This window comes from Tachypleus tridentatus, chromosome 2 (genome assembly GCF_004210375.1).
Source record: "Tachypleus tridentatus isolate NWPU-2018 chromosome 2, ASM421037v1, whole genome shotgun sequence".
In the NCBI taxonomy this organism is placed as follows: Eukaryota; Metazoa; Arthropoda; class Merostomata; order Xiphosura; family Limulidae; genus Tachypleus; species Tachypleus tridentatus.
Genome location: NC_134826.1, coordinates 154,531,841 through 154,558,791, shown reverse-complemented (window position 1 = coordinate 154,558,791; position 26,951 = coordinate 154,531,841). Strand labels below are relative to the sequence as shown.

Genomic DNA, 26,951 nt, shown 5'->3' with positions numbered 1-26,951 from the left:
TATGTGGTTGAGTGGAAAACTGTTAATGTGAAAAGATTTTCTTTCAGACTGTGAAATGAAAAATTTTTAAAGTAATATCAGTAGGTTTATTTGGTCAGCAGCTAGTGGAAAGTTTAATAACTATTTTATTACAGGTAAAATGTTTTCATCACTGATGTAATCATTCTTGTGTTCAAGGGTTTGAAAGTTAAGAATGTTTTAGTAATTAATCTTATGGTTATGGGAAGTTCATTTGACATAAACTCACATGAAAAATTATATAAAATGGATACGGATGTTTGGGAAAATAATAATCGTATAGATGTGTGCTTGAGTATTTATTAATTGTAGGATTATTTGATTGTAGTGATAATGTTTCTGAGTATTTGTTAATTGTAGGATTATTTGGTCTTAGTAATAAGGTTTCTCTGAGTATTTGTTAATTGTAAGATTGTTTGATTTCAGTAATAAAATTTCTTTGGTTTTCCTTTTGTTAATGTCAGTTTCAGGTTTTAGTGGTATGAAATTTTGTTCAGAAAAACTGTGGTTTTTGTTCATGGACTTCAGAGTTCTGGTGTTTTTTTTAACCTGTCTTCAAGCGCACAAGTACAACCTGTATTGATTTTCCATCCTGGAATGAAAATTATACACATTAAAATTATCTAAAGATTTTACCCACTCAGGAAACATTTACAAAATAAAGTAACAGTTTTACAGCCTTTTACATGAGTAAAACATGATGTAATTTGAAGATCAAGTTAAAAGAATACCACAAATACAAAATTACATGAACGTATGAACAGAAAGAACCATAGTTCATTTTGAACAGAATGTCACAGTACTAAATGAAGAACCAGACATCAACAGAATTAAAATCAGAGAAGTCTTATTAATAAAATTAAAATGAAATTCGTGATGTTAGAAAAATATGTAAGTTTAAGAAATCAGTATAACACAAAAATATGGTGCACAATAAACTAAGGGTTTCAGAAGATGGGCCTTTTTTTTGAAGGAAAAAATTCTAACCTTTTAAAGCATTCAGGTTATATGGTCTTTTATCTTTATCGATGTGTCTTTGTTTCTATTCTTTCTCAAGTCAGACTTCAACTCACACAAGTAGTTAATATATTCCACATTTCCTTGTTTTATTCACTGTTTTATCTATGCAGCTATAAATAAATGTCATTTCACATGGATTGACAGGCATGTGTAAGTCATCACTTTGAACACCCTAACAGTGTATTTAATTTTTTTTAAATAATAAATTAAAACTTGTATTTCAGAATGATTGCACCAATTACACTATATAACACAATTTTTACTTTTTTTTTGTTTCTGGGCAGAAAGTGTTATTTCCTAATTACTTAAGCCTAAAGTAAATGGAAAAGAACTATTTTTCTCTGCTTTTGTGACCTGGGAGCGTATGACGAAAACATGATGGAAGACTATATTTGGGGCTCATACATGAAAAGTGATTTACATTACAGTTGCAAATCTCGAAACTACTCACTTCTAAACGTTTTTGTTCGTTTTTATATAACTTTAGTATAAACACATGTAAATCTCATATATTGTTTTATTCAGACCTTATGTAAATGAAAATGTACAAATTTGCCCGTTTTTACATAGAAAATAGGTTAATTTCTAAGTTTCATTATCCAGGTCACAAAAGCAAAGTTTGAAGGGAATAATGGCCATTTTCTGTACTTTTACAACATAAGCAATTAAGAAATAACATATACTATCGAGGAATAAAATTTGTGTTACATAGTGTTATTGAATCATCAAACCTGTCCAAAAAGTGTTTTTCCTTACTGTAACTGTAATAAAGTAATATTTATGACTTGAAAGTAAACATTGATATAGTAATTGTACCTTTTAATTCTCAGATATTAGAAATACCGTAAATATCTCGGGTAAAGTAAACATTACTCATCATGCACATAATTTGGTTCATGTTATAACAGTATTAACTCCACCCACCCTAGTTTATTCCATTGTGCATGACAAAGTTTTAATCTTATATTTAACATTTTATTAACCTACTTTATTTATATTATACCAATTAAACTAACATTATATCTCATCTGAGAATCGATATTTTAATAGTATGTAAGTTTTTAAGTTCTTCATTCCACCTATTATGACATTTTCTCTTAGTATGTCAGCATCCATATTTTATCCACCACTCCTTGAAAAAGTATGAAATTAAATGTTTATGATTTACTATAAACTTCTTGTTTATTTAACTTTGTGTTTTTAATTGACCTATGTTGTTTATTCATCTTTGTGTTTTCGGTTGACTTAGCATTTATTAATATTTATTTTTGGTTTATGTACCTTGTTCATTCAATTGTGTGCTTTTGGTTGACTTAGTGTTTATTAATCTTTGTGTTTTGATTGACCTACCTTGTTTATTCATCTTTGTGGTTTTGGTTGGCTTACCTTGTTTATTCAGCTGTGTGTTTTTAACTGGCGGATGTTGTTTATTCATCTTTATGTTTTTGGTTGACGTACAGTGTTTATTCAACTGTGTTTTTGGTTGACCTACTTTGTTTATTCATCTTTGTGTTTTCGAATGACTTACAGTGTTTGTTCATCTGTGTGTTTTTGATTGACCTATGCAGTTTATTAATCTTTGTATTTTCATTTCACTTACAGTGAATATTCAGTTGTATGCTTTTGGTTGACTTAATGTTTATTAATCTTTGTGTTTTTGGTTGACCTACCTTGTTTATTTAACTGTGTATATTTGGTTGACTTGCAGTGTTTATTCAGCAGTGTGTGTTTGGTTTACATAACTTGTTTGTTCAGTTGTGTGTTTTTGGTTGACTTGAAGTGTTTATTCAGCTGTGTGTCATTGATTGCCTATCAGTGTTTATTCATCTGTGTGTTTTTAATTGACCTATGTTCTTTATTCATCTTTGTGTTTTTTGTTGACTTGTAGTGTTTATTCAGCTGTGTTTTTGATTGACCTATGTTGTTTATCTGTTTTTGTGATTTTAGTACACTTACAGTGAGTATTCGGTTGTGTGCTTTGGTTGACTTAGTGTTTATTACCCCTCAGTGTGCTTTCCTGTACATGGTGAGGTGACCTCCCAGGGAAGTTTCTGTTCTTTCAGTTTACTTCCTCTGGGATCAAAACATCCACCCATGTGTTTGCCGTGCGTTGCAACCCGTGAAAGGGATGAGAGGTTCCTGGTGTTTGAGGGGTCCAACTCTAATACGCCACTTTGGCCTTGAATTCCTGTAGACACAGGCAGCCTTAGTGTAGCTACCTTTGAGTCAATCGACTGGTCCACTCAGGCTAGGGTCAACCAAGTATTAGTGTTGAATGTTCTCAACAGGTGTTGTGGACATTGTATCTGATGCTGGTTTTTGGGTATAGTGTTCACAAACCCTGAAGTTGCTGCAGTGTTCTTGTTTGACATTGTAGTGCATCCCTTCATAGGGCTCCATGGTGGGTGGGGTCAGTGGGCACTGAAATTTCCCCTTCTTTATTATGGATACTCCAATTGAGAATCTTAATAAAATAGTGAAAAACAGTCTATAGGTAAACAACCACATCTTGAAGATTTTGAGCAGCAATCCTTGCCATCTATGCCACCTGTTTTTCCTCATTTTTTTATGTTGCATTCTCCTTCAGACAAACCTTTAGGGCAAATGTTTCCTTTTTTATTCAGAAGGGACTAGCAGGACTTTCTGGCTCTCAAAAGTCAGTAAAGAAGCTTCGATCTGGTGACATATTGGTGGAAACATCCACATCTCAACACAGTGAACTTCTGTTACATTCAAAGGCAATTGAGGATATACCTATTGAGGTTACTTTGAATTCATCATGAGGAGTTATTGTTGAGAGGGATTCAGAGATTCTTGCTGGTATCTCCACCTGGGGAGTTTCTGCAGTGAGGGTTATATCCACTTGCAAAGATAGAATTGTGATGGCAACAAGTGTCCACATTCCCACATTTACGTCACAACATCCGCTGTCACCATCGAGGCAGGTTATCTTAATTGCAGAGTATGGTCATACTTTCTAAACCCTCTTCGATGATTCCAGTGTCAGCAGTTCTGTCACTCGAAGATGTCATATCGTGGTTCCTTGATGTGTGAAAACTACAGTGGGAGTGCAGACAGATCTCTCTGTGCCTCCAAATGAATGGTTCTCCAAACAAATCAAGCCTTTTGACCTCTGTGGTTAAAAAAAGTTGATGAATCAACTTCATCACCCATCTCTGTCCCTTACATACATTCCACCAAACCCCAAGATCCACCTCCTTTTGTTCCAGGTACAGGCATTTCCTCAGATCTATCTTCTTCTCTCAACCCAAGTTACAAAACAATCATTTGTTCTCGTCCTCAGTCTCTGGAATCCCTTCCAACAGCAAAGACCTGCCTAATCGACCCAGGGCAGGATTCATGGAGGTTGACAGACCTCCATGAATAAGGAAAGTAAGGAAAAAAAGACGTGGTTATAAAGAGAAGGGTTCTCCGCCCAATTTTCCTACACGTAAATAAAAATGGCCACCCTGATACAATGGAACTGTCAAAGTTTACCTTCTCATCTGGATGACATCAAAACACTGATTGCTTCCTACTATCCTGTATGTATTTCGTTACTGGAAAAAATTCTGAAACCTGCCGATACAGCCACCTTTCGGTGGTTTTATTTGTACTGAAATGACAGGCTGTGTGATGGACAAGTGCATGGAGAGGTGGCACTGTTTGTTGATTAGCATGTATCCACCCTGTCTTTGCCATTTGACACATCCTTGGAGGCCGCAGCCATCCCTGATTCCTTGGGTCATACCATCACTATTTGTTCTCTCTATCTGTCACCTGGAGAGACATATGATCAATCAGACCTTGATGCTCTCATTGAACAGTTACCATCTCCCTTTTTCATCCTAGGGGACTTTAATGGACATCATCCCCTTTGCTATGCTTTCTGATCACATCTTTTTTCATTACTGGTTCTTCTACTTTTTTTCATGCACCAAGTCAGTCCTTTACTGTTATTGATCTCTCAATTTGCCCCCCTTCATTATTCTCTCATTTTTCATGGAAGGTTGACAATAATTCACGAGGCAGTGATCATTTTCCTATTTGAGAGAGACTGGCTGTGGTTGATGCCACCCTACCCGTCTGCTCTGGTGGAAAGTGGATCATGCAAACTATCCCTCTTTCACTGCTCTCACAGAACTTGATCTTGCCATCATCTGTAAGCCATCAATAGATGACTATGTGGCAGCAGTAACTGATTGTATTATACAAGCAGCTGCTCACCGTATTCCTAAAACCTCAAAACGTTTTCCACTATATCCTCGTCCATGGTGGAATCCTGCCTGCCACATGGCATGGAAGGCTCAAAAACGAGCCTGGGATACTTTCTGAAGATATCACACACTCTCAAACCGCACCACTTTCCAGCAGGCCTATGCACATGCTCGGTGGGTAAGACTTTAAAGCCAGAAGGAATCTTGGATTAAGTTCACAACAGATATATCTTCTACCACCAGTTCCAAAGTCATATGGGACAAGATTCGAAAGGTCAGTGGGTAATATAATTCTGTCCCCCTCTCGATCTTGCACTCTGATAGCCAGGAAGTAGTTGATACCCAGAGGATTGCCGATACTCTAGGTGAAAGCTTTTGCTGGGTATCTAGCACTTCTGCTTTATCTTCCACCTTCTTAGCCATCAAAACTCGGGTAGAGCAATCACGTCTTACCTTTCGAGCTGATTGTCTCTGTGACTGTAATCATCCCTTTATACTGGTGGAACTCAAACTGGCCTTTCATTGGTTTGGCAGTACATCGATTGGACCTGAAGATGTACAATATGACATGCTGCACCATCCACCTCTTGCTTCTCTTGCTATTCTTCTGATTGTTCCAACGAGGTGGACCTTAACATAAATAACCAAAGCGTACTTTTAGCTAGAACAGCAAAGCTTGGAATCCATTTCTATCTTTATAAAGCCAAGCACAATTTTGAACTTAACCATTAAATGGGATCTCGATTAAACCATCGAATCTTGAGTTTAAATATAATGTATACTCTCTCTCTCTCTCTCGCTTGCACACACACTTAAAGTCTGAGGATATATTCAAATATTTATAATAAATAACCACGTTATACACCACAAGAGGGAATTAATCTAAGAGTAATATTAACTGAAATTGTTGTTCGGACACATGAGAAGTATAATAAATAAATGGATATGTAGTATAAAACTACAAGTCATATGACAGAACAATGACACCAGGGGGGATACAAACCTAGAAACATTTAAGTTTTAACTCTAATAATCAATATACAATTAAACAAACATGCAGTATAACATAGTAGTTTCAAAATTAACAGGTCTACTGAACACTTGAGGGGAACCAAGTCACAGTAGAGCACGGATTCAGAACCAGGGATGCTGGTACTCCCCAAATGTCCTCAGGAAGAAATGCCTGATGCATAATTTTTAGGGAAGAAAAACAAGGATAAAACTCGGATATTAAAGAAATATTTTTATGCCTAATTATCCTGATTTTTCACAACTGGCATATAAAACCATTTCAAGAAACAGAAACACCCACGACAACGTAAGTTACCGATTTGGTTAGGTAACCTTACCTCGAACAAAGAGTTCTGATGAAAATCTGTCCTCCCCTCCAGGGTTTGTTGCTATACAAGAGTAATAATTCCCTATGTCGCTCACATTAACATTGTGACTATGAGAACGGATAGCCTTTTATGGGTAAGAATAGTCAAATGATCTGCCGAGTGAATGATATTTCTGTTTTTAACCAGGTAACTTCAACAGGATCTTCTCCTTCTTCCACCCCACAAGTAACCTGTATTGTTTTACCTTCTTCTGGTTCTCGAGGAAAAGAAACTGGCCTTTCATTGGTCTGGCAATACATCGATTGGACCTGAGGATGTACAATATGACATGCTGCACCATCTATCTCCTGCTTCTTTTGCTATTCTTCTGATTGTTTTTAACTGGATCTGGCAGGAGAATGTTTTCCTCATGCCTGGTGCCAGGCTATTGTCCTATCTTTCTCTACGCCAGGGAAGGATCCCAAGATTCCTTCAAACTACCGTTCGGTTCCTTTGATGAGCTGTCTCTGTAAGACCTTATAGAGGATGGTTGATGCCAGTCTTGTTTGGTTCCTCAAATCAAACAACCTCCCCTCACCCACCCAGTGTAGGTTCTGATGACAGCGCTCTACCATGGACCACCTGATTCGATTTGAAATGTCAATGAGAGAAGCCTTTCTCAAATGATAACATTTTGTACCAATATTCTTTGACATTGAGAAGGCTTATAATACAACATAGAGGTATGGCATTTTGTGAGACCTCCATATATATGAGTTACGTGGCCATTTATCCATTTTTATTAAAAAATTTTAATGGAAATGAAATTCCAAGTTTGTGTGGGTTTGACACCTTCCAGTTTTTTTCTACAGAAACTTGGAGTCCCTTAGGGCTGTGTTCTGAGTGTCACACTTTTCAGTATAAAAATTAATGCCATCACTGAACAATTCCCTCTCACTGTTGCAAATGGGCTCTATGTCGACGACTTTCACATCTCATGTCAGTCATCGAACATGAGGATCATTGAGCTGCAGCTACAGATTGCCCTCAATCATTTACTGAAGTGGAACACAGCAAACAGTCTTAACTTCTCTCTCTCTAAAATCGTTTACATGCACTTTTGCCGCCAATGGGGTATTCACCCTGATCCTGAACTCCGTGTCAGTGAAGTTGTGCTGCCTGTGGTGTCTGAGACCTAGTTCTTGAAGCTTATCTTTGACCATAGGGTGATCTTTATACCACACATCAAGCAACTGTGGGTCAAATGTACAGGAGCACTGAACATCCTCTGTGTTCTCACTTCCACCACTTGGGGAGCTGGTCAATATTCTATACTAAAGATATATCATGCTCTTATTCAATCGAAACTCGACTATGGATCACTGGTCTGGAGCTTTCTGCACTTCCCCAGTTCAGAGCTTTTACATAGAGTCTAATGAACCTTCTTTGCACATCCACCGTTTGCAGCTGTCTTTACTATATGCTTGGAAATTTGTTCCTCACCAAAGCATTCCACCTAGGGTTGTGTTTTCCTTCCTTGATGGGCAGTGCTTTTTCAGACCAGATGGTCTGCCATTGCTCCTTTTGGCCTTCATATCCAGCCCATTCCACCATGGTTTCTTACAGTCCTCAAATGTGACATATCTTTAAGTCATCTGAGAAATGCAGACACTCCTGATTGGAAATACTGTCCAATATTTGCTGAACATTTTTCAAACCATCCTTCCATTCCTATTTATACAGATGGTTCAAAATCAGGTGACTGTGTGGGCTCTGCCATGGTTTGTTGTGGTTTGGTGGTTGTGTGCAGAATCACCCCTACAGCTTCTGTGTTCACTGCTGAACTGTATACCATTCCTCCTGCTTTTGATCACATAGAAGCTAAACTGTACTCGAATTACACTATTACTGACTTGCTTTGTTCTCTACTGGCTTTGGAATCACTTCATGTTGTTTCACACCCTGTTTTCACTGATATTCAAGACCGACTGGCCCATTTCTCTTTAACATCTACTTCTATCCAATTTTTCTGGATACTGGACCACATTGGTATTCACAGGAACGAGCTCACCAACACTGCAGCTAAGTCTATCTGCTCTGGCACTATCACTGGTGTGCCTGTCCCATACATGGACTATGGTCCTGTATTCAAGGCTCATCTCCGTGCAAGCTGGCTGTCGACTTGGAGTGAGCAATGCAAAAATAAGTTTTTCCATATAAAACCCTATATTGGACTTTGGCCATCTTGCTTCCATAAGGATCAGAAAGAAGTTGTTCTAACTAGACTACACATTGGAACTGATGCACCAGTGTGTTGACTGTGTAACACTCAGGTCACAATAAGCCACATTTTACTTTCTTGTCATTGTCATTATGACTCTCAACGATGGCACAGTTTTAAACATATTTTCTTCCAAGGTTTTTCTGTAACGTTAGATAGTGTTATTAATGATGGTGACACTGTCCACCTTGATAATTTTTTTAGTTTTTTAAAGGTCAGTACTCTTTTTAATGCCATTTAAGTTTTTTTAATATCTACATTACACCTTTTTAATGTGGCTCCCTTTTAAATATCACAGTTCATCTAGTTTGATTTGAAATTAGAAACTGGCTGTAACATTAACTTGAAACCAGGACTGGAAAGGCAAACTTCAGGTGACTAATGCTTCTGTTTGAATTATATGTTTGAACTACCTGTTGTTCATCCTGGCGAGCTATTATTATAATTTTGCTACACGTCTTTTAAAATTTTTTTATTACTTTCCTTTTTGAAAATGACCATAACGTCAAATAACTCAGAACCAGGACTGGAAAGGCCAACTTCAGGTGACTGACGGTGGTTTTTGTACTTACCTGTTAGTCTTCCTGGTGAGTTATGATAATTCCAGTTACGCTACAAAAAATCTTTTACAAATTGTATTACTGTAGTTTTTCTCTTAATGTTGTAGACTAGATGTAAACATTGGTTTTATGCTATTTATGTTTTTTTTTTTTTTATATACCTTAATTTCCTTTTACGAATTTTACTAAATTTACTTCATACCAGATGTTTGGTGCAGATAGCCTAGCTACATTGTGCCATAAATCAACCAACCAGTGTTTATTAATCTTTGTGTTTTTGGTTGACCTATCTTCTTTATTTTGCTGTGTGTTTTTGATTGACCTATGTTGTTTATTCATCTTTGTGTATTTTGTTGACTTACAATGTTTATTCAGTTGTGTGATTTTGATTGACTTACCTTGTTTTTTCAGGTGTGTGTTTTTGATTGACTTACCTTGTTTATTCAGGTGTGTGCTTTTGGTTGTCTTACAGTGTTTATTTATCTTTGTGTTTTTGGTTGACCTATTTTGTTTATTCAGTTGTGTGTTTGGTTGACATACAGTGTTTATTCAGCTGTGTGTTTTTGATTGACCTGTGTTGTTTATTCTTTGTTTTTTTGGTTCACTTACAGTGAGTATTCAGTTGTGTGCTTTTGGTTGATTAGATGTTTATTAATCTTTGTGTTTTTGGTTGACCTATCCTGTTTATTCGGCTGTGTGTTTTTGGTTGGCTTAGAGTATTTATTAATCTTTGTTTCTTGTTTACCTATCCTGTTTATTCAGCTGTGTGTTTTTGGTTGGTTTAGAGTGTTTATTAATCTTTATGTTTCTTGTTTACCTATCCTGTTTATTCAGCTGTGTGTTTTTGGTTGGCTTAGAGTGTTTATTAATCTTTGTTTCTTGTTTACCTATCCTGTTTATTCAGCTGTGTGTTTTTGGTTGGCTTAGAGTGTTTATTAATCTTTGTTTCTTGTTTACCTATCCTGTTTATTCAGCTGTGTGTTTTTGGTTGGCTTAGAGTGTTTATTAATCTTTATGTTTCTTGTTTACCTATCCTGTTTATTCAGCTCTGTGTTTTTGGTTAACATACCTTTTTAATTGATTTTTGTGATTTTGTTCCCTTGCAGTGTTTATTAATCTTTGTGTTTTTGGTTGACATACCTTATTTATTCAGCTGGGTGGTTTTGGTTCACTTAGTGTTTATTCAGCTGTGTTCTTGATTCACCTATGTTGTTTTTTCATCTTTGTGTTTTTCAGTTGACTTACAGTGTTTTTCAGTTGTGTGCTTTTGGTTAACTTACTGTTTATTAATCTTTGTGTTTTTGTTTGACCTACCTTATTTATTTAGCTGTGTGTTTTTGGTTAACATACCTTTTTACTGATTTTTGTGGTTTTGTTCACTTACAGTGTTTATTAATCTTTGTGTTTCTGTTTGACTTACCTTGTTTATTGAGCTACGTGTTTTTGGTTGGCTTAAGTGTTTATTAATCTTTATGTTTTTGGTTGACTTACAGGTTTAATTCAGCTCTGTGTGTTTGGTTGATCTACCTTGTTTATTCAGCTGTGTGAGTTGGTTGATCTTTATTTGCTTTGCTCTCTGGTTTTATTTGTTTAATATTTTTAACTGCTATGCAGAATAGATTTTAAAAGATCTAGGAATTATATTTAAATGTTTATTAAGTAAGTTAGAATATCAACTATATAAGTTAAAGTTTCCCAGTAAATAGTTTGAAACTTGTATGTTTTATTACAAGAGAAATGTTTATTTAATTTTTTTTAATAGATTATAGAGGCATGGCAAAATAATTCAGAGAAGACTTTAAAACATGAATATTCATTTGACTCCAATTGGAATATTGCCAGAACACCAGATCCTTTCAACTTCATCAGTGCTTGGCAGCAGAAACAAATGTGTAAGTGCATATTATCAGATCTTATTAATAACAGGAACATATTAGCTGTGTCTGTTAAATCACTATATGTGTGTGTTTGTGAGTGTGTACATGCACATCATTGGACTCACTTGATCCCTGTGTTTCATGCATGATTTGTAGAAATGGTTTGACTTGAGTAGGTTATTGTCAATGTGATTGGTTCTGTGAAGTCTTGTTTTTTCATTTCAGTTCCACTGGAGAGAATCCAAAATAAAACAGACCACAGTTTTAAGTTAAGTCTCCAACTTGCATCAAAAACTTCACCTGATGTGGAGTACAGTGTAGCTTTCAGCAAATCCAGTGAGGAGTCTTCTAAAACATATATTATGTCACATGCTTCGTCAGAATCTCTTTCTCACAACACAAGCTCTTCCTCATTAACGGTTACTGAGAAAATAAATTATTCAGGTAGTGGTGGTGTTAGTAATTCACAGGATAAGATAGATGAGATTCCAAGAATATGTCCCTCTGTTGAGAAGCTAGTTAGTGTAGCTGAGTTAGAGAAGGATTCAGCAGAGAAGACAGTTGAGAACTCTAATGAAACATGTTTAAATAAAGCTGTATCCAGGAAAGACTCATATGAAGAGTTGGATGTTAGTGATACGCTAAGTGAAGGAAGTTTGTCCTCAAGTACGCTGTCTGAAGGTAGAATATTAACACTAAATGGCTCAATACCAGAGGAGAGTAGGAAGGAAACTAGTAGTTCAAAAACTGAAGACAATGAGTTAAACCCTTTCTCAGGTGCTGAATCTAAAGATAAGGATGGGACCCAGAGGTAAGTTGTAGCTCACAAGCCATGCACAGTCTGTAATGTATGATGCCTTAATTTTACATACATATATATACACACACACACACACACACACACGATGGTTAACTAGTCTGTAACGTATGGGGTATAATTTTTTATTTTATATGTATGATGTTTAACCAGTCTATCTATAGTGTATGTACCTTCTTTTTTTTTTTTACTTTATATATAAGATGATAACTCACTCTGACATGTATATCTAATTCTTTTATTGTTCTGGCTAGAACTTTATATACACTTACATAATATGATTTTGTTTCTCTTCAGAGTATTGTAATTAACAGTTCTAGAATACATCTGGTCTACAAGGTTTACAGTGTCTTGTTATCTAAAATATAAAAAGTGCTAGTGAGATTTAGCCAAAAAAAGTCTCATGAATTATTACTGTTTTGAATATTTTAATACATTTCATTGTTTTCAGTGCCTTCTCTAATACCTGTAAATAAATATAGTCACATTTCAATTTGTCCTTGAAAGCTGTCAATAACTAGACCAGACTGTTTTTGAAAATAAAATATTTTTGTACAGAAGTGAATTAAAGTTTCTTATCTGAAGGTCTATATGGAAAAATAACTTTTAGAATCCTACAAACTATTTTTTATTTTTTCATAATTAATCTATTTTAACAGGAGTTCAGTTACATCTGATGCTATAATACCCACCAGAAACAGTGTGTCTGTTAGAAATACCATGACACCAGAGAATCATCAGGATGAAGTTAAAGAGCAGGTTTTAATCTTCTTCTCTTGTAACAATAGTATTTAGAATGTATGAATTAATTATTGTTTGTTATACCAAGTAATATAACATAAACACTAACCAAACAATTCATATATTAATAGTATATAAGGTTTAAGTTAAAAACTCCTGAAATTCCCCTATTATGATATGTGTAATATGTATGTGTGATATTTTTTTTTGTAGGAATCATTATTTTATCCATCACCCCTTGAAAGAGTAAGAAATGAAACGTTACTCACTACAGAATCATTATTGGTCAGACAAATCATAATTGTATAGCATTCGATTTTGCTTGGTTACAGAGTTATCAAATAGAAAATTAAACCCCTACTGTCATACCCACCTGTCATATTCTTTGTTTCAGGATTTGTTATAGTTCTTTTTTATGTCAAATTATACATTATCTAACCAACAGAAAGTCAAGGTTTTTATACATGAAATGACATACTGTATTACATTGTGTTCTGAATACACACGTGCCATTTTTACATACCATACAACTTCAGTTTCCACAGGAATCACAACAAATAGCTTGGATGAATTTGTAATGGTTCTCAGAAGGTAATTAAAAGAGCAGTAGAACAGTAAGATTTAATTATAAATGTATACTGTTATCAGCTTAAAACTACATTGGATAATTAACTGAGCCTGTTTTGAGTTAGGGTAGAAAAAATAACAGATACAAATATTTGAAGTGTATTTGGGAGGTTTTAGGCTCTTTACAAAGGAAAGTTGAAATTTTTATTATGAGAAAAAGTAATTTTAATCCTAATATAAAGGTTATGTTTCATGAGAACTATTTTAAACAAATACTCAATATATAAAATGTTTGATTATTTAAAACACTTCACTAAACACAATATTTTTTATATATGAGAGATTTATAATAAATCTGAAATAATGCCAAATTTTGTGAAGATATAGACATAATATTGAAAATTTGAAGTATTAAATCTATAAAGACCTCAAATGAGTACAAAATGGTCTCATGGTCATTTCAGATTGACAAAGCATGTGTTGAGAGAGATAACAGTACATTTCCTGTTACTATAATTCATCATAGTATGTATGACATTTAGGATAATGGAAAGAAATAAAAAATTTACATGTGGTGTTATTTTAAAACATTGGTTTTACATTCACTCATTTATGTGCTTCTTGTCTGAACAAATATCAGTTTTTTGTGGGTATAGGAAGTGTAATAATATTCTCTTTAACTTCTCTGACTGACTTTAGAACTGGGTTATCAACTTCTGATAAATAACACACTTAAACACAGTGTAAAACAGTTGTGAACTATGGTTGTATCTGTCCACACTACTTAACTTTGGTCATAGATTTTGTTTATGTTTTACAGTATATAGACATGAAAGTAAATACTTGTCCATGTGCTATTTACTACAGGACCTCTCCAGGCTCCCCCCGTCTTCTCTAGGTATACGATTGAGTACTGAACTGACGTACTTGGATAACATCAATGAATCTCTCCTTCAGTTAAGTGAGGTCAGTCGAGTTCATGCTATTTCTTCTGTTCGACAGGATGTTGTCAGTGTAGCAAACATACTAGAGGTAAATAATTTAGTAAGTGTAATTAATATACCTGTGTTGTTAATACTGCACCTGTTACAGTTTTATATTTATCACTATTATAATGTGTACATGAAAACACCTTGAATTAGAAAGATCTCTGTGTCTACCCATCCAATTTGTTTAATAATATCCTTGTAATTTAGTATTTGTCAAGAGAAGGGACATAAAGTTCACTAAAGTGTGGACTTGTTATGTACATGGTAGTGAATTTCTGTATAAAAATATGTTTATTCACAAAGACAAACAAATCAAACATGTAAATGTTTGGGGATGGCTTGAATGGGTAATGTATTATAAATGTAAATCATGTTGACATGGTTATGTCATTATCAAACATAATTAGTTTACACAGGCAGAAAAATATGTACAGGATGGAACAAAAATATCACATGACTTGAGATTAATTAAAAGCTTGGTTCAGTTACCTTGGTACCCCAGGTTCTTGGGTTAAAGTAGGGCTTCCTTCATTTTGTGTTTGTTGATGTTTAGTTTTTTGTTTAAATTAGTGTTTTGTACAAATATTGTTTATTTTATACAATGGTGGTAAACATGGAAAGATTATTTATTATAGTCAATGAATCTGGTTTCCATTTGTTTAGTCATTTCTTGGATGTAGAATTGGAGACAGATATTGCATGTTATATTATAAGTGACATTAGTATTATGTGAGTTTTTTGTAATTTTTACTTAGTAATTAGTTTAGTTTCAGGTTTACAGATTAATTTTATGTTTGGCCAGTTTTGTCCAAGTGTTGATCATTTATAAGCTGATGTCGGGGTTGAATGGTAAACTTCAGTATAATGTGTTGTTGTTTGGTGTTTTAGCAGCAGTTAAGTTTGTGTTCTGTTGGTTGTGTAGAAATATTTCAATAATGATTAATTGAAACTTGTTGGTGTGAATGAACAAATATTTTATTAATTTGATTTATTCATCTGTGTATTAAAGTTGAATAAAGTCTTAAAGCTGTGTGTATAACATTCTTCAGTATATTAGCCCCCGATCTGTGTGTTTCCATCTGTAAAGACACCTTTATGCAAAGTATTATCTAAATTGGTCAAAGTATATAAGAGTGACTGGCACAACTGGTAAATATGTGGCACCTGTTAATTGTAACACAAGTCTCTCTGTCACAAGACATTGTATTGTCGTGGATGAAATACTGAAACAAAATGGCAACCCAAAACCCCTAACATTTTGTTTGTTCTTTACTTCTGTTTAACATTTATAAAATCAAAAGAAAGACAAACCCCATGTCTCTGTTTTATTGTGTGTAAAATGTATGCCAAAATGCATTTTTTAATGTCTTAAATTATCTTTCTAAAACAGGAGTGGGGTCATAAATGTAAAAAAACAAAAATATCTGGATGTATACGATTAAAATTGGAAATGAAATATTATTGTTACAGTGAGTTTTTAAACTTGTGCAAGTTGTTCCCAGACATGTATTGGGCATTTTATTAACAGCTTCAAATAACTGTATACAATTGTTACTAGTTTGGTTGGTATTGAAGAACCTTACTATTGTTTGTAACTATACACAACTGTTACTAAGTTGGTATTGAAAAACTCTACTGTTGTTTGTAACTGTATACAATTGTTACTAATTTGGTATTGGAGATCCTTACTGTTGTTTGTAACTGTATTCATTTGTTACTAGTTTGGTATCGAAGAACCTTACTGTTGTTTGTAACTGTATACATTTGTTACTAGTTTGGTATTGAAGAACCTTACTGTTGTTTGTAACTGTATACATTTGTTAGTAGTTTGGTATTGGAGAACCTTACTGTTATGTACAAGGATTCCAAATCTTGAAAAGCTGATAAATGGAAGCAGGATCAGTCAAGATGACTGCATTGTTTCTGAGGTGGTTAAAAAAAAAGGATGTTTAAAAATGTGATAATGCTCCTGAGCCAAATAATATTTCCACAAAGGTTTTGAAGGAGGTTAAAGACTGGATATGAGAACCATTTACTAATATTGTTTGTCAGTCCTTGAATAGAGGTCCTGTAGCAAAGGATTGGAAGTTCAGTAATGCAACTCACCTTTTCAAAGAAGGTGATAAAAATTGTTCCAGTAGTTATAGACCCATTACTCTTGTATCAGTTGTGAGAAAAGTTTTATTAAGTGTTAAAAGATGCTTTACAAAGTTTTTTAATGAAGTTTAGATTTTATTGGACAGTCAACATGGTTTCACTTACAAAAAATCTTGCCGTATAAATCTTTAGACATTCTTTAATGGTTTACTGCTAACGTTATATGAGGATAATGGTGTATATTTGGTGTATCTGGATTTTCAAAAAGTATTTATTAAGGTGTTGCATAAAAGGCTTGCAAAAAAATTATAGGTGTAGAGGATAACTTAGCAAATTGGATGGAAGAAAACAGAGGGTTGTTACAAATGAGTTCAGTCAAAGTAGATTATCTTTGACGCTTTATATCAATGACACTTATGAAAGAATAGTCAATAAATTACTTACATTTACTAATGACACTGAGGTCTTAGTTGTTGCTGGCTGTGAAGTGGATGCTGCTGATTTACAAAAAGATTTAAGATCATTTAGTTAGTTGGTCAAGTAAATGGTAGATGGGTTTTAATTATAATAAATGTAAGTTAATGGGTTATCATAATTTTGATGGAAATAACAGTATTTTGAAGAAAGGGATCTAGGTGTAACATTTGATCAGTCTCTAAAGCCATCCAATCAGTGTGCTGTTGCTAGTGGTAGGGCAAATAGGAATTTAGGTTGTATCTACAGAAATATTCAATACAAGTCTAAAGATGTTATTATTTCACTGTACAGGTTACTTGGAAGGTTAGATTTGGAATATTGTGTTCAGTCTTGAGCTCCTTACTGTAGGAAGTATTTGCATAGACATGCAATAGACAGTAGTATTATATTTATATAAATGGTGCCAGTGCATTAGATCCACCTGTGACATATTCATGATGTTATATTCTAGTGGAGTAAAATAAAGTGCTCCATTAGGAGAAACAGAGGCAAAACAGGAAAATCATAACTGCTATTGCAAATCTACTTGCACTTAGGATAAAAGTTTCATGAAGCTGGGGGTTGCACATTATATAATAAAAAAGTTTTTCCAGTATCATATAAGCAAGAGTTTTATTATAGTATGATTATGCAAATGAACTTAGACTATTATATGTTTTCCTTAGATTGTTTCCATCATACTTGCATTAATAGGTGAAATAATAGAAACTGTATGAACTTATTTGCTCTACTTAGTATTTTTGCTCTGATGCACCTGATACACTAGCAGATACAAGTAACTTTTCTTTTCTAAGATATATTTTTTATCCATTTATTCCAGCTCTCTAAATACACTAAGACATAAGTGTACCGTAATAACAAGAAGCATAGACCTTCGAGTAATGCTGAAGATGAACAGAATAACAGAGAAAAGACAGAATGTATGATTACTGTGTTCAACAAATAATCTGACCTCACGTTTATTACTGTTTTGTGTGTATTACTCTGTTACTGTGAGTTGTTAGGTACTATATTTATGTTAGTAGGCCACTAAACTGACCAAGTTAGTATGATGTACTTAATTAAATAGAAATCACATGGGTGTACTGTAACACTTGAATACAAATATGATGTAAGACTTTTATCGGTCTTTGACTGTGTTCCTGTTATTCAGGATGTTCAAAAATCTCACAAGAAAGAGCATCGTAAGCTTCATCAGGAGATTCAGAGACAACAGCATGAATTGGACTTGATCAGACATACTCAACAGCAGGGGTTAGAGCACAGCACTCAAAGAGCCTTTACAGAGTCAGCTCAGAAACTGATGAATCACCAAGCAAGAGCTGCAGTTGCTACGGCTAAAGCTGCCCGAGAACTTGCTAAGGTTAGTAAAACAAAAACAACATGCTTTCTATATGTTTCTCTATTTAATCTCATGATATGGGCTTGGTGAATTCCAAGTTTTATACTTTTTTGTACTGTGTCTTTTGTTTCTTCTTTATGATCACAAGCTTTCAATGAGAACTAAGTATTTGGTAGGAAGAAAAATCAATTTTTATCAAAGTAAATTTACTAAAAATTCCTCTGAACACAAAGTCAAAATTAAAAATACTGTTCTTCATCTCGAGATTTTCAAATTTCATTTGTATAGTCTCAAATCAGTTTCATGCAGTTTTTTCTCAGTAAAACTTTACAGCTTATAATTTTTATTTTCTCTATCAGATTGGTTAATTTTACTCACCTTTCCTCACTTCATACAAGGTTGGTTAATTTTGCTCACATTTTCCTTATTCCACACAAGGTTGGTTAATTTTGCTCACATTTTCCTTATTCCACACAAGGTTGGTTAATTTTACTCACCTTTACCTTATTCCACACAAGGTTGGTTAATTTTGCTCACCTTTTCCTTATTCCACACAAGGTTGGTTAATTTTGCTCACCTTTTCCTTATTCCACACAAGGTTGGTTAATTTTGCTCACCTTTTCCTTATTCCATACAAGGTTGGTTAATTTTGCTCACCTTTTCCTTATTCCATACAAGGGTGGTTAATTTTACTCAAATTTTCCTTATTCCATACAAGGGTGGTTAATTTTACTCACCTTTTCCTTATTCCATACAAGGTTGGTTAATTTTACTCACCTTTTCCTTATTCCATACAAGGTTGGTTAATTTTGCTCACCTTTTCCTTATTCCATACAAAGTTGGTTAATTTTACTCACCTTTTCCTTATTCCATACAAAGTTGGTTAATTTTACTCACCTTTTATTGTCCCATAAAAGGTTGGTTAATTTTACTCACCTTTTCCTTATTCCATATAAGGTTGGTTAATTTTGCTCACCTTTTCCTTATTCCATACAAGGTTGGTTAATTTTGCTCACCTTTTCCTTATTCCATACAAGGTTGGTTAATTTTGCTCACCTTTTCCTTATTCCATACAAGGTTGGTTAATTTTGCTCACCTTTTCCTTATTCCATACAAGGTTGGTTAATTTTGCTCACCTGTTCCTTATTCCATACAAGGTTGGTTAATTTTGCTCACCTTTTCCTTATTCCATACAAGGGTGGATAATTTTACTCACCTTTTCCTTATTCCATACAAGGTTGGTTAATTTTGCTCACCTTTTCCTTATTCCATACAAAGTTGGTTAATTTTACTCACTTTTTCCTTATTCAAATACAAGGTTGATTAATTTTACTCACTTTTTCCTTATTCAAATACAAGGTTGGTTAATTTTACTCACCTTTTATTGTCCCATAAAAGGTTGGTTAATTTTACTCACCTTTTCCTTATTCCATACAAGGTTGGTTAATTTTGCTCACCTTTTCCTTATTTTATACAAGGTTGGTTAATTTTACTCGCCTTTTTTTATCCCATAAAGGTTGGTTAATTTTACTCACCTCTTCCTTATTCCATATAAGGTTGGTTAATTTTGCTCACCTTTTCCTTATTCCATACGAGGTTGGTTAATTTTGCTCACCTTTTCCTTATTCCATACGAGGTTGGTTAATTTTGCTCACCTTTTCCTTATTCCATACAAGGTTGGTTAATTTTGCTCACCTGTTCCTTATTCCATACAAGGTTGGTTAATTTTGCTCACCTGTTCCTTATTCCATACAAGGTTGGTTAATTTTGCTCACCTGTTCCTTATTCCATACAAGGTTGGTTAATTTTGCTCACCTGTTCCTTATTCCATACAAGGTTGGTTAATTTTGCTCACCTGTTCCTTATTCCATACAAGGTTGGTTAATTTTGCTCACCTGTTCCTTATTCCATACAAGGTTGGTTAATTTTGCTCACCTTTTCCTTATTCCATACAAGGTTGGTTAATTTTGCTCACCTGTTCCTTATTCCATACAAGGTTGGTTAATTTTGCTCACCTGTTCCTTATTCCATACAAGGTTGGTTAATTTTGCTCACCTGTTCCTTATTCCATACAAGGTTGGTTAATTTTGCTCACCTATTTCTTATTCGACATAAGGTTGGTTAATTTTGCTCACCTTTTCCGTATTCCACACAAGGTTGGTTAATTTTGCTCACCTTTTCCGTATTCCACACAAGGTTGGTTAATTTTGCTCACCTTTTCCTTATTCCACACAAGGTTGGTTAATTTTGCTCACCTTTTCCGTATTCCACACAAGGTTGGTTAATTTTGCTCACCTTTTCCGTATTCCACACAAGGTTGGTTAATTTTGCTCACCTTTTCCGTATTCCACACAAGGTTGGTTAATTTTGCTCACCTTTTCCGTATTCCACACAAGGTTGGTTAATTTTGCTCACTTTTTCCTTATTCCACACAAGGTTGGTTAATTTTGCTCACTTTTTCCTTATTCCATACAAAGTTGGTTAATTTCGCTCACCTTTTCTTTATTCCATACATGGTTGGTTAATTTCGCTCACCTTTTCTTTATTCCATACATGGTTGGTTAATTTCGCTCACCTTTTCTTTATTCCATACATGGTTGGTTAATTTCGCTCACCTTTTCTTTATTCCATACAAGGTTGGTTAATTTTACTCACCTTTTCCTTATTCCATACAAGGTTGGTTAATTTTGCTCACCTTTTCTTTATTCCATACATGGTTGGTTAATTTCGCTCACCTTTTCTTTATTCCATACAAGGTTGGTTAATTTTGCTCACCTTTTCCTTATTCCATACAAGGTTGGTTAATTTTGCTCACCTTTTCCTTATTCCATACAAGGTTGGTTAATTTCATTCACCTTTTCCTTATTCCATACAAGGTTGGTTAATTTTGCTCACCTTTTCCTTATTCCATACAAGGTTGGTTAATTTTGCTCACCTTTTCCTTATCCCATACAAGGTTGGTTTATTTTATTCACCTTTTCCTTATTCCATACAAGGTTGGTTAATTTTGCTCACCTTTTCCTTATTCCACACAAGGTTGGTTAATTTTGCTCACCTTTTCCTTATTCCACACAAGGTTGGTTAATTTTGCTCACCTTGTAATTTCTCCTTAGCTTGGCATGGCCAGGTGGCTAGACCTCAAATCCGAGGTTGTTGGTTTTAATCGTTGTCATGCCAAAAATGCTAACCCTTTCAGCTGTGTGGATACTATAGTGTGATGGTCAATTCCTCTATTTATTGGTAAAAGAGTAGCCCAAGAGTCAGAGGTGGGTGGTGATGAGAAGTTGTTTTCCCTCTTGTCTTACACTGTTAAATTAGGGATGGCTAACACAGATAGCCATTGTGTAGCTTTGCATGAATTTCAGAAAGAAAGTAACAAAAAATAATTCAAAATAATACTGAATAACATTTTGTTTATGTAATGACTTTATATAATAACTTGAAACACTATTTGTTTATTGTAAATAAGTTAAACTCATAACTATACATGTGTTTCTGCTTGCATTATGTTGTTCTATTGTCCTTTGAACTAACTTATATTCTTGCCAATCAAATGGTAGATAACTTGGTAAATACGTAGCTTGTGTTACCTATTGAATTACGTAATACAAAGGCTACTTGCAAGCAGCTCATGAAGTATTAATTTACCTAATCTAACCTGAAAAGTTTCTAATTTTTACATTTTATAATAATAAAGAATACCCAGAAGAAAACCAGAGACAAAGTACTTTCCTTCATTTTTTTCTGTCAACTGAAAATGAAAATTATCTCTACTTTTCTGATACTGAGAAAACAGAGTATTAGCATATAAAAATGGCACAATGTCCTTTAACTACGATAATGTTAACAATGTAACTAGAACCAATAAAATTCAGCTTAGCTTGTTAATGTGCTTCATGTGAGAATAAAGGTTGAACTGAAAGTGAAATAGACAATTTTCTGTATAGCAAATAATTTAATACATTATTTGATGGTGAAAACCTTGCCTTTGTATTAGTTATATATAATGTGGTATTAAACATCAAAGAATCGATGCTAATATCTGAAAAATAGGATGTGATCGGTGGACATGACATGAGGAGTCAGATTTATTAACTTGTGTGTCTGTAACCAAATAAGATATAAAAATTATGTTTTGTTTTAGTGATAACAATATTATAGTACATTATGTTTTGTTTTAGTGATAACAATATTATAGTACATTATGTTTTGTTTTAGTGATAACAATATTATAGTACATTATGTTTTGTTTTAGTGATAACAATATTATAGTACATTGTTTTGTTTTAGTGATAACAATATTATAGTACATTATGTTTTGTTTTAGTGATAACAATATTATAGTACATTATGTTTTGTTTTAGTGATAACAATATTATAGTACATTATGTTTTGTTTTAATGATAACAATATTATAGTACATTGTTTTGTTTTAGTGATAACAATATTATAGTGCATTATGTTTTGTTTTAGTGATAACAGTATTATAGTACAAGAGGGTTAAGATGCTATGTATTAAATATGGTAGAGTCTTGATACAGAAGTGAAAAACTTTTCCACATTAAGAAACAGTTGAACTTATAAATAAAAAAGATGTTTTCTTGTGGGAATACAAAACAGTGCATTGTTTGGTGAATAAAGTATACCAGAGCTTTATAAAGTTTATTCTTGGAGACTATATACACACACATACAACCAAATATGCATTTTAACCCTGTAAGCTGCGTTAGGGGTCAAAGTGCAGAAGCCATGACATTCAGTATGGTATTATTTATAAGCTGTTCATTATAACCTAAACTACTGACTTAACAACAGTTCATAATAAATACTAGATGAACAATGTAGGGATACTAAATACAATTAGAGATGTGCATTTCAGAGATTCTGTATGTGAACTGTGTGAAAGATAAACGTATCTATTTGTCACATAAACATCACTTCAACTTCTTGGAGACTGTCGGACTGTTTGTAACTCATCTGATTTTTTAATGTGTGTACTAAAAGATTGTCACTATCATGAAAGTACACATAGTCAGTATTTCTTATACAGTGCAGGATAGGCTCAGCAGACTAAGTTTATTCATTTTGTTCAATACAGGATAGGCTAAGCAGACTGAGTTTATTCATTTTGTACAATACAGGATAGGCCAAGCAGACTGCGTTTATTCATTTTGTACAATACAGGATAGGCCAAGCAGACTGAGTTTATTCATTTTGTACAATACAGGATAGGCCAAGCAGACTGAGTTTATTCATTTTGTACAATACAGGATAGGCCAAGCAGACTGAGTTTATTCATTTTGTACAATACAGGATAGGCCCAGCAGACTGAGTTTATTCATTTTGTACAATACAGGATAGGCCAAGCAGACTTAGCCCATGCATTTTGTACAATACAGGATAGACCCAGTAGACTTGAGCTCATGCAATTTGGAGAAATGATAACTTGTTCAATTAACAGTGTATTTTTGGGATAGGGTCTAGTTGTTTTACAATATTTCTTAAATCCAACACATCTGTGAAAACGAAAAACCAGCTGATGCTTCAATATTTTTCTGGTGTAATATGTCGAGTTTTAATTAAAACTTGACTGAAGAGAAAATGTAGTCTGGTTAAGGGCTTGATGTCACAGTAGTTACTACATCTAACAGATAAACTTGAAGTATGACACCATTCATTTGGATATTGTTTAAAGTATGACATTTTTAATTCAGATATCTGTTATAGTATGTCACTATTCATTAAGATATTTGTTGTAGTATGACACCATTCACTCAGATATCTATCAAGTGCTCTTGAAGTACAAAATATATTATAAAAGACAAAACTGATTTAAAGCATATGTCTATAAATAATGATTTAGTTAAAGTATAAAAGTTGTGTAGCATTCAAAGTGTGTGTTTGTAAAATCTTGTATGACAAAAGACTTCTAATGAAATCATGTGCATATCATTTTCTTCAAGGTAAAAGTGACTCCTCTGAAAGAGTTTGGAGCTTTGTGGCAACAACACAGCGAAGGAACAACTAGACTGATTTCCAGTGCAGCTGCCGCAGCTGCTGCATCTGCTGTAACAGCTGTTTTTGAAGGACAGCAAAAAAAGTTGATTGCCTTCAGAGAGGTAATTTTATTACCTTTATCTGTTGAAATATTAAATTATAAATCACAGTTTGTCCTCTTCTTAACATAAGAAAGTAGGTGGCTTTTAATATTATCATTAATCAAATATATAGAGCTTTAGATTGTGGAAATAGTGGTGTTCTGACTGAATGTCCACTAGTGACTTTTAAGTGTTTTATAAATTTAAAATACAATATTTATTGCTTTAATAATCATAGTATATTCACAAAAGTATTCAGCCTAGTGTTACTTTTGCCTCCCAAAAAATGGGACTGTTTGAATTTACTTATATCAATCATAATACCTAACTACTCAGTGTAACTCCAAAATTTGAAGGTATCTCTGAGTTATAAGTTTTTCTTGACTGAAAATGTTTAGTTAATAACATTCAAGGAGTTCCAGTTTTATAATTTCAATTACAGATTTAGTTTTAGTAATGTTATTATCTTTTATCAGAAGCCTGGATCCAGTAATGACAAGTCTTCAGGTCATCTTTCTTACACCAGTGACTTTGAACAAGTGTCTCCTCCTCCTTCGAAACTTGAAAATGTATCTGGAAAACATCATAATGGACAGCTAAGTGGTGTGTCTGAAAGTGTTACAGAAAGGAATCGATCCAAGCTTAGCAGCATTAGTAGCACCTTGGAGGACAGAGAGATGAGAAATGATGCTGCTGAACATGTTCCACAGAGAAATCATTCCAAGGTTAGTAGCTCCTCAGAAAACAAAGGGATGAGCAGTGACACTATTGTGTCTGAACATCTGCACAAGGAAGCAGAACATATCCAACCATCAGCTGCTAGTTACATTTCAGAACATATCTCCACTGTTAGTGAGAAAGATGAGAGTTCTGTTTCAGAGCACCTCTCAAGTTTTGGAGAAAAATTGAGAAATTTATTTCTGATCACACACTGTCTCGGGACGACAACAGGCAACTTGTAACTAGCAGATCCAAACACAAAAGAACTGCTAGGAATAGATCTAAAATAGAAGACAGATCAACAGAGGACACAGAACAGTATAAAGAAGGTAAACATTGTTTTGTATGTAAGATAAGTTGAAGTTCTCATAACCCTATTGTCCTTGCTATCCTTTACTGATTGTGACACAATGTTTCACTGTCAAACATTGAAAGTGTAAATAAACTATTTTTATATTATAGCAATTGTCTAGACTAGCATAAAGTCTTAGTTAATGCTGCATATTTTAATAGTATCTAAGTTTTAATTCTACAGAGCAATAGTTTAAAATATCCTCAATTTCCACTTGTGTGACACACGTGATGCGTGTCATCGTCCCCACTATCCACCACCCGTTGAAAAAGTATGAAATTAAATGTTTATTACTTTCTATAAACTTGTTGTTTATCAGATAAACCACATTTATTTGGTTACAGAGCTATCAAGTAGAAAATCATACCCTACTTGTCACATCCTCTCCCATAATTCTATAATAGTTCACACTTACGTTTAATTATATATTATTTATAGCCAATTTGTCAAATGACATGTTGTAAGACATTATGTTCTGAACAGTTAAATGTCAGTTTCACTCAGAATACAAACATTGTCCATGTGAGAAAGATAACGACTTGGATGAATTTATATTGACTGTTGTTATGGAGTGAGAAACTTTTTAGGATGTAAGAGAATTTGTCTACTTTTTGCATGTTATTGGTCTATTGTTTAGAGCATCATTTAATTAAATATTATTAATTGCAATACCATGAGTAGTATAAAATTTTGGGGTTAACTCTCTTTAGCAACTGAGAGCAAGAAAAAGGAAAATTGGATAAATAGTTTATTTCTTGTTTTTTGTGTTTATTCTTTGTGTAAAATGTAAAAATAATGAAATATTTAAGTAAAACAATAATGTAATAAAAATGTTTTGAGGAGGAGAATATGCTGATACCAGCTGTAGTAATGCAAGTTGCACGTGTCCTGAGTGATTTATAAGTTATAATGGTCCTTACAGTAGAGTCACAGTTCAATGACCATAAAACAATAAAATTTAATTGTAAATGTGTGTGTATATACTGTTATGAACTTAGAGCTACTTAGAACAAATGAATGTGGTGTTATATTAAAATATGAAGCCATTCTAGAAAGAAAAATGATATAATTTATATTTATTTTGATATTTTTTTCGGATTACAAGATCAGTCAAATTGACCAATCCCATTTTGAATTAGAGTAGAGAAAGTAACAGATAAGCCATGAAGTTTTACTGAAAAAAAAGTTTTGAAGTTCATTTAGGAGGTTTTGTGGATTACAACAAAGGAAGTTTGAAATTTTTAATTTTAACATAAAAATTACTTGGCCCACAGACTATACAAAAGAAATACTCTGTATATTTGTGGAAAAGCTTTATTTTATTAAAATTCTTCAGTACAAAATATGATGTATGTCAAAGACTTATAATATGTACTGAAATACTGGCAAATTTTGTGAAGGTATATGCATTATATTGAAAGTTAGAAGACTAAAAAGGTGCTATCCCTTTTATGATGAG

General features: G+C 33.7%; 1 protein-coding gene across 6 annotated transcripts in view; it reads left to right on the top strand.

Annotated features, from left to right (window-relative positions):
- LOC143245408 (uncharacterized) overlaps positions 1 to 26,951 on the top strand; it is an 89,659-nt gene that overhangs the window by 60,445 nt on the left and 2,263 nt on the right. For 5 of the 6 annotated variants that reach the window (XM_076491715.1, XM_076491718.1, XM_076491717.1 and 2 more), the window contains 7 exons: positions 11,178 to 11,307; positions 11,518 to 12,103; positions 12,769 to 12,868; positions 14,285 to 14,449; positions 18,134 to 18,343; positions 24,286 to 24,441; positions 24,897 to 25,469. In XM_076491715.1, the coding sequence (XP_076347830.1) occupies positions 11,178 to 11,307; positions 11,518 to 12,103; positions 12,769 to 12,868; positions 14,285 to 14,449; positions 18,134 to 18,343; positions 24,286 to 24,441; positions 24,897 to 25,382 (1,833 nt within the window). In that variant the 3' untranslated portion in view covers positions 25,383 to 25,469. The remainder of the gene's footprint in view (positions 1 to 11,177; positions 11,308 to 11,517; positions 12,104 to 12,768; positions 12,869 to 14,284; positions 14,450 to 18,133; positions 18,344 to 24,285; positions 24,442 to 24,896; positions 25,470 to 26,951) is intronic. The other variant, XM_076491721.1, reaches the window with a different exon arrangement.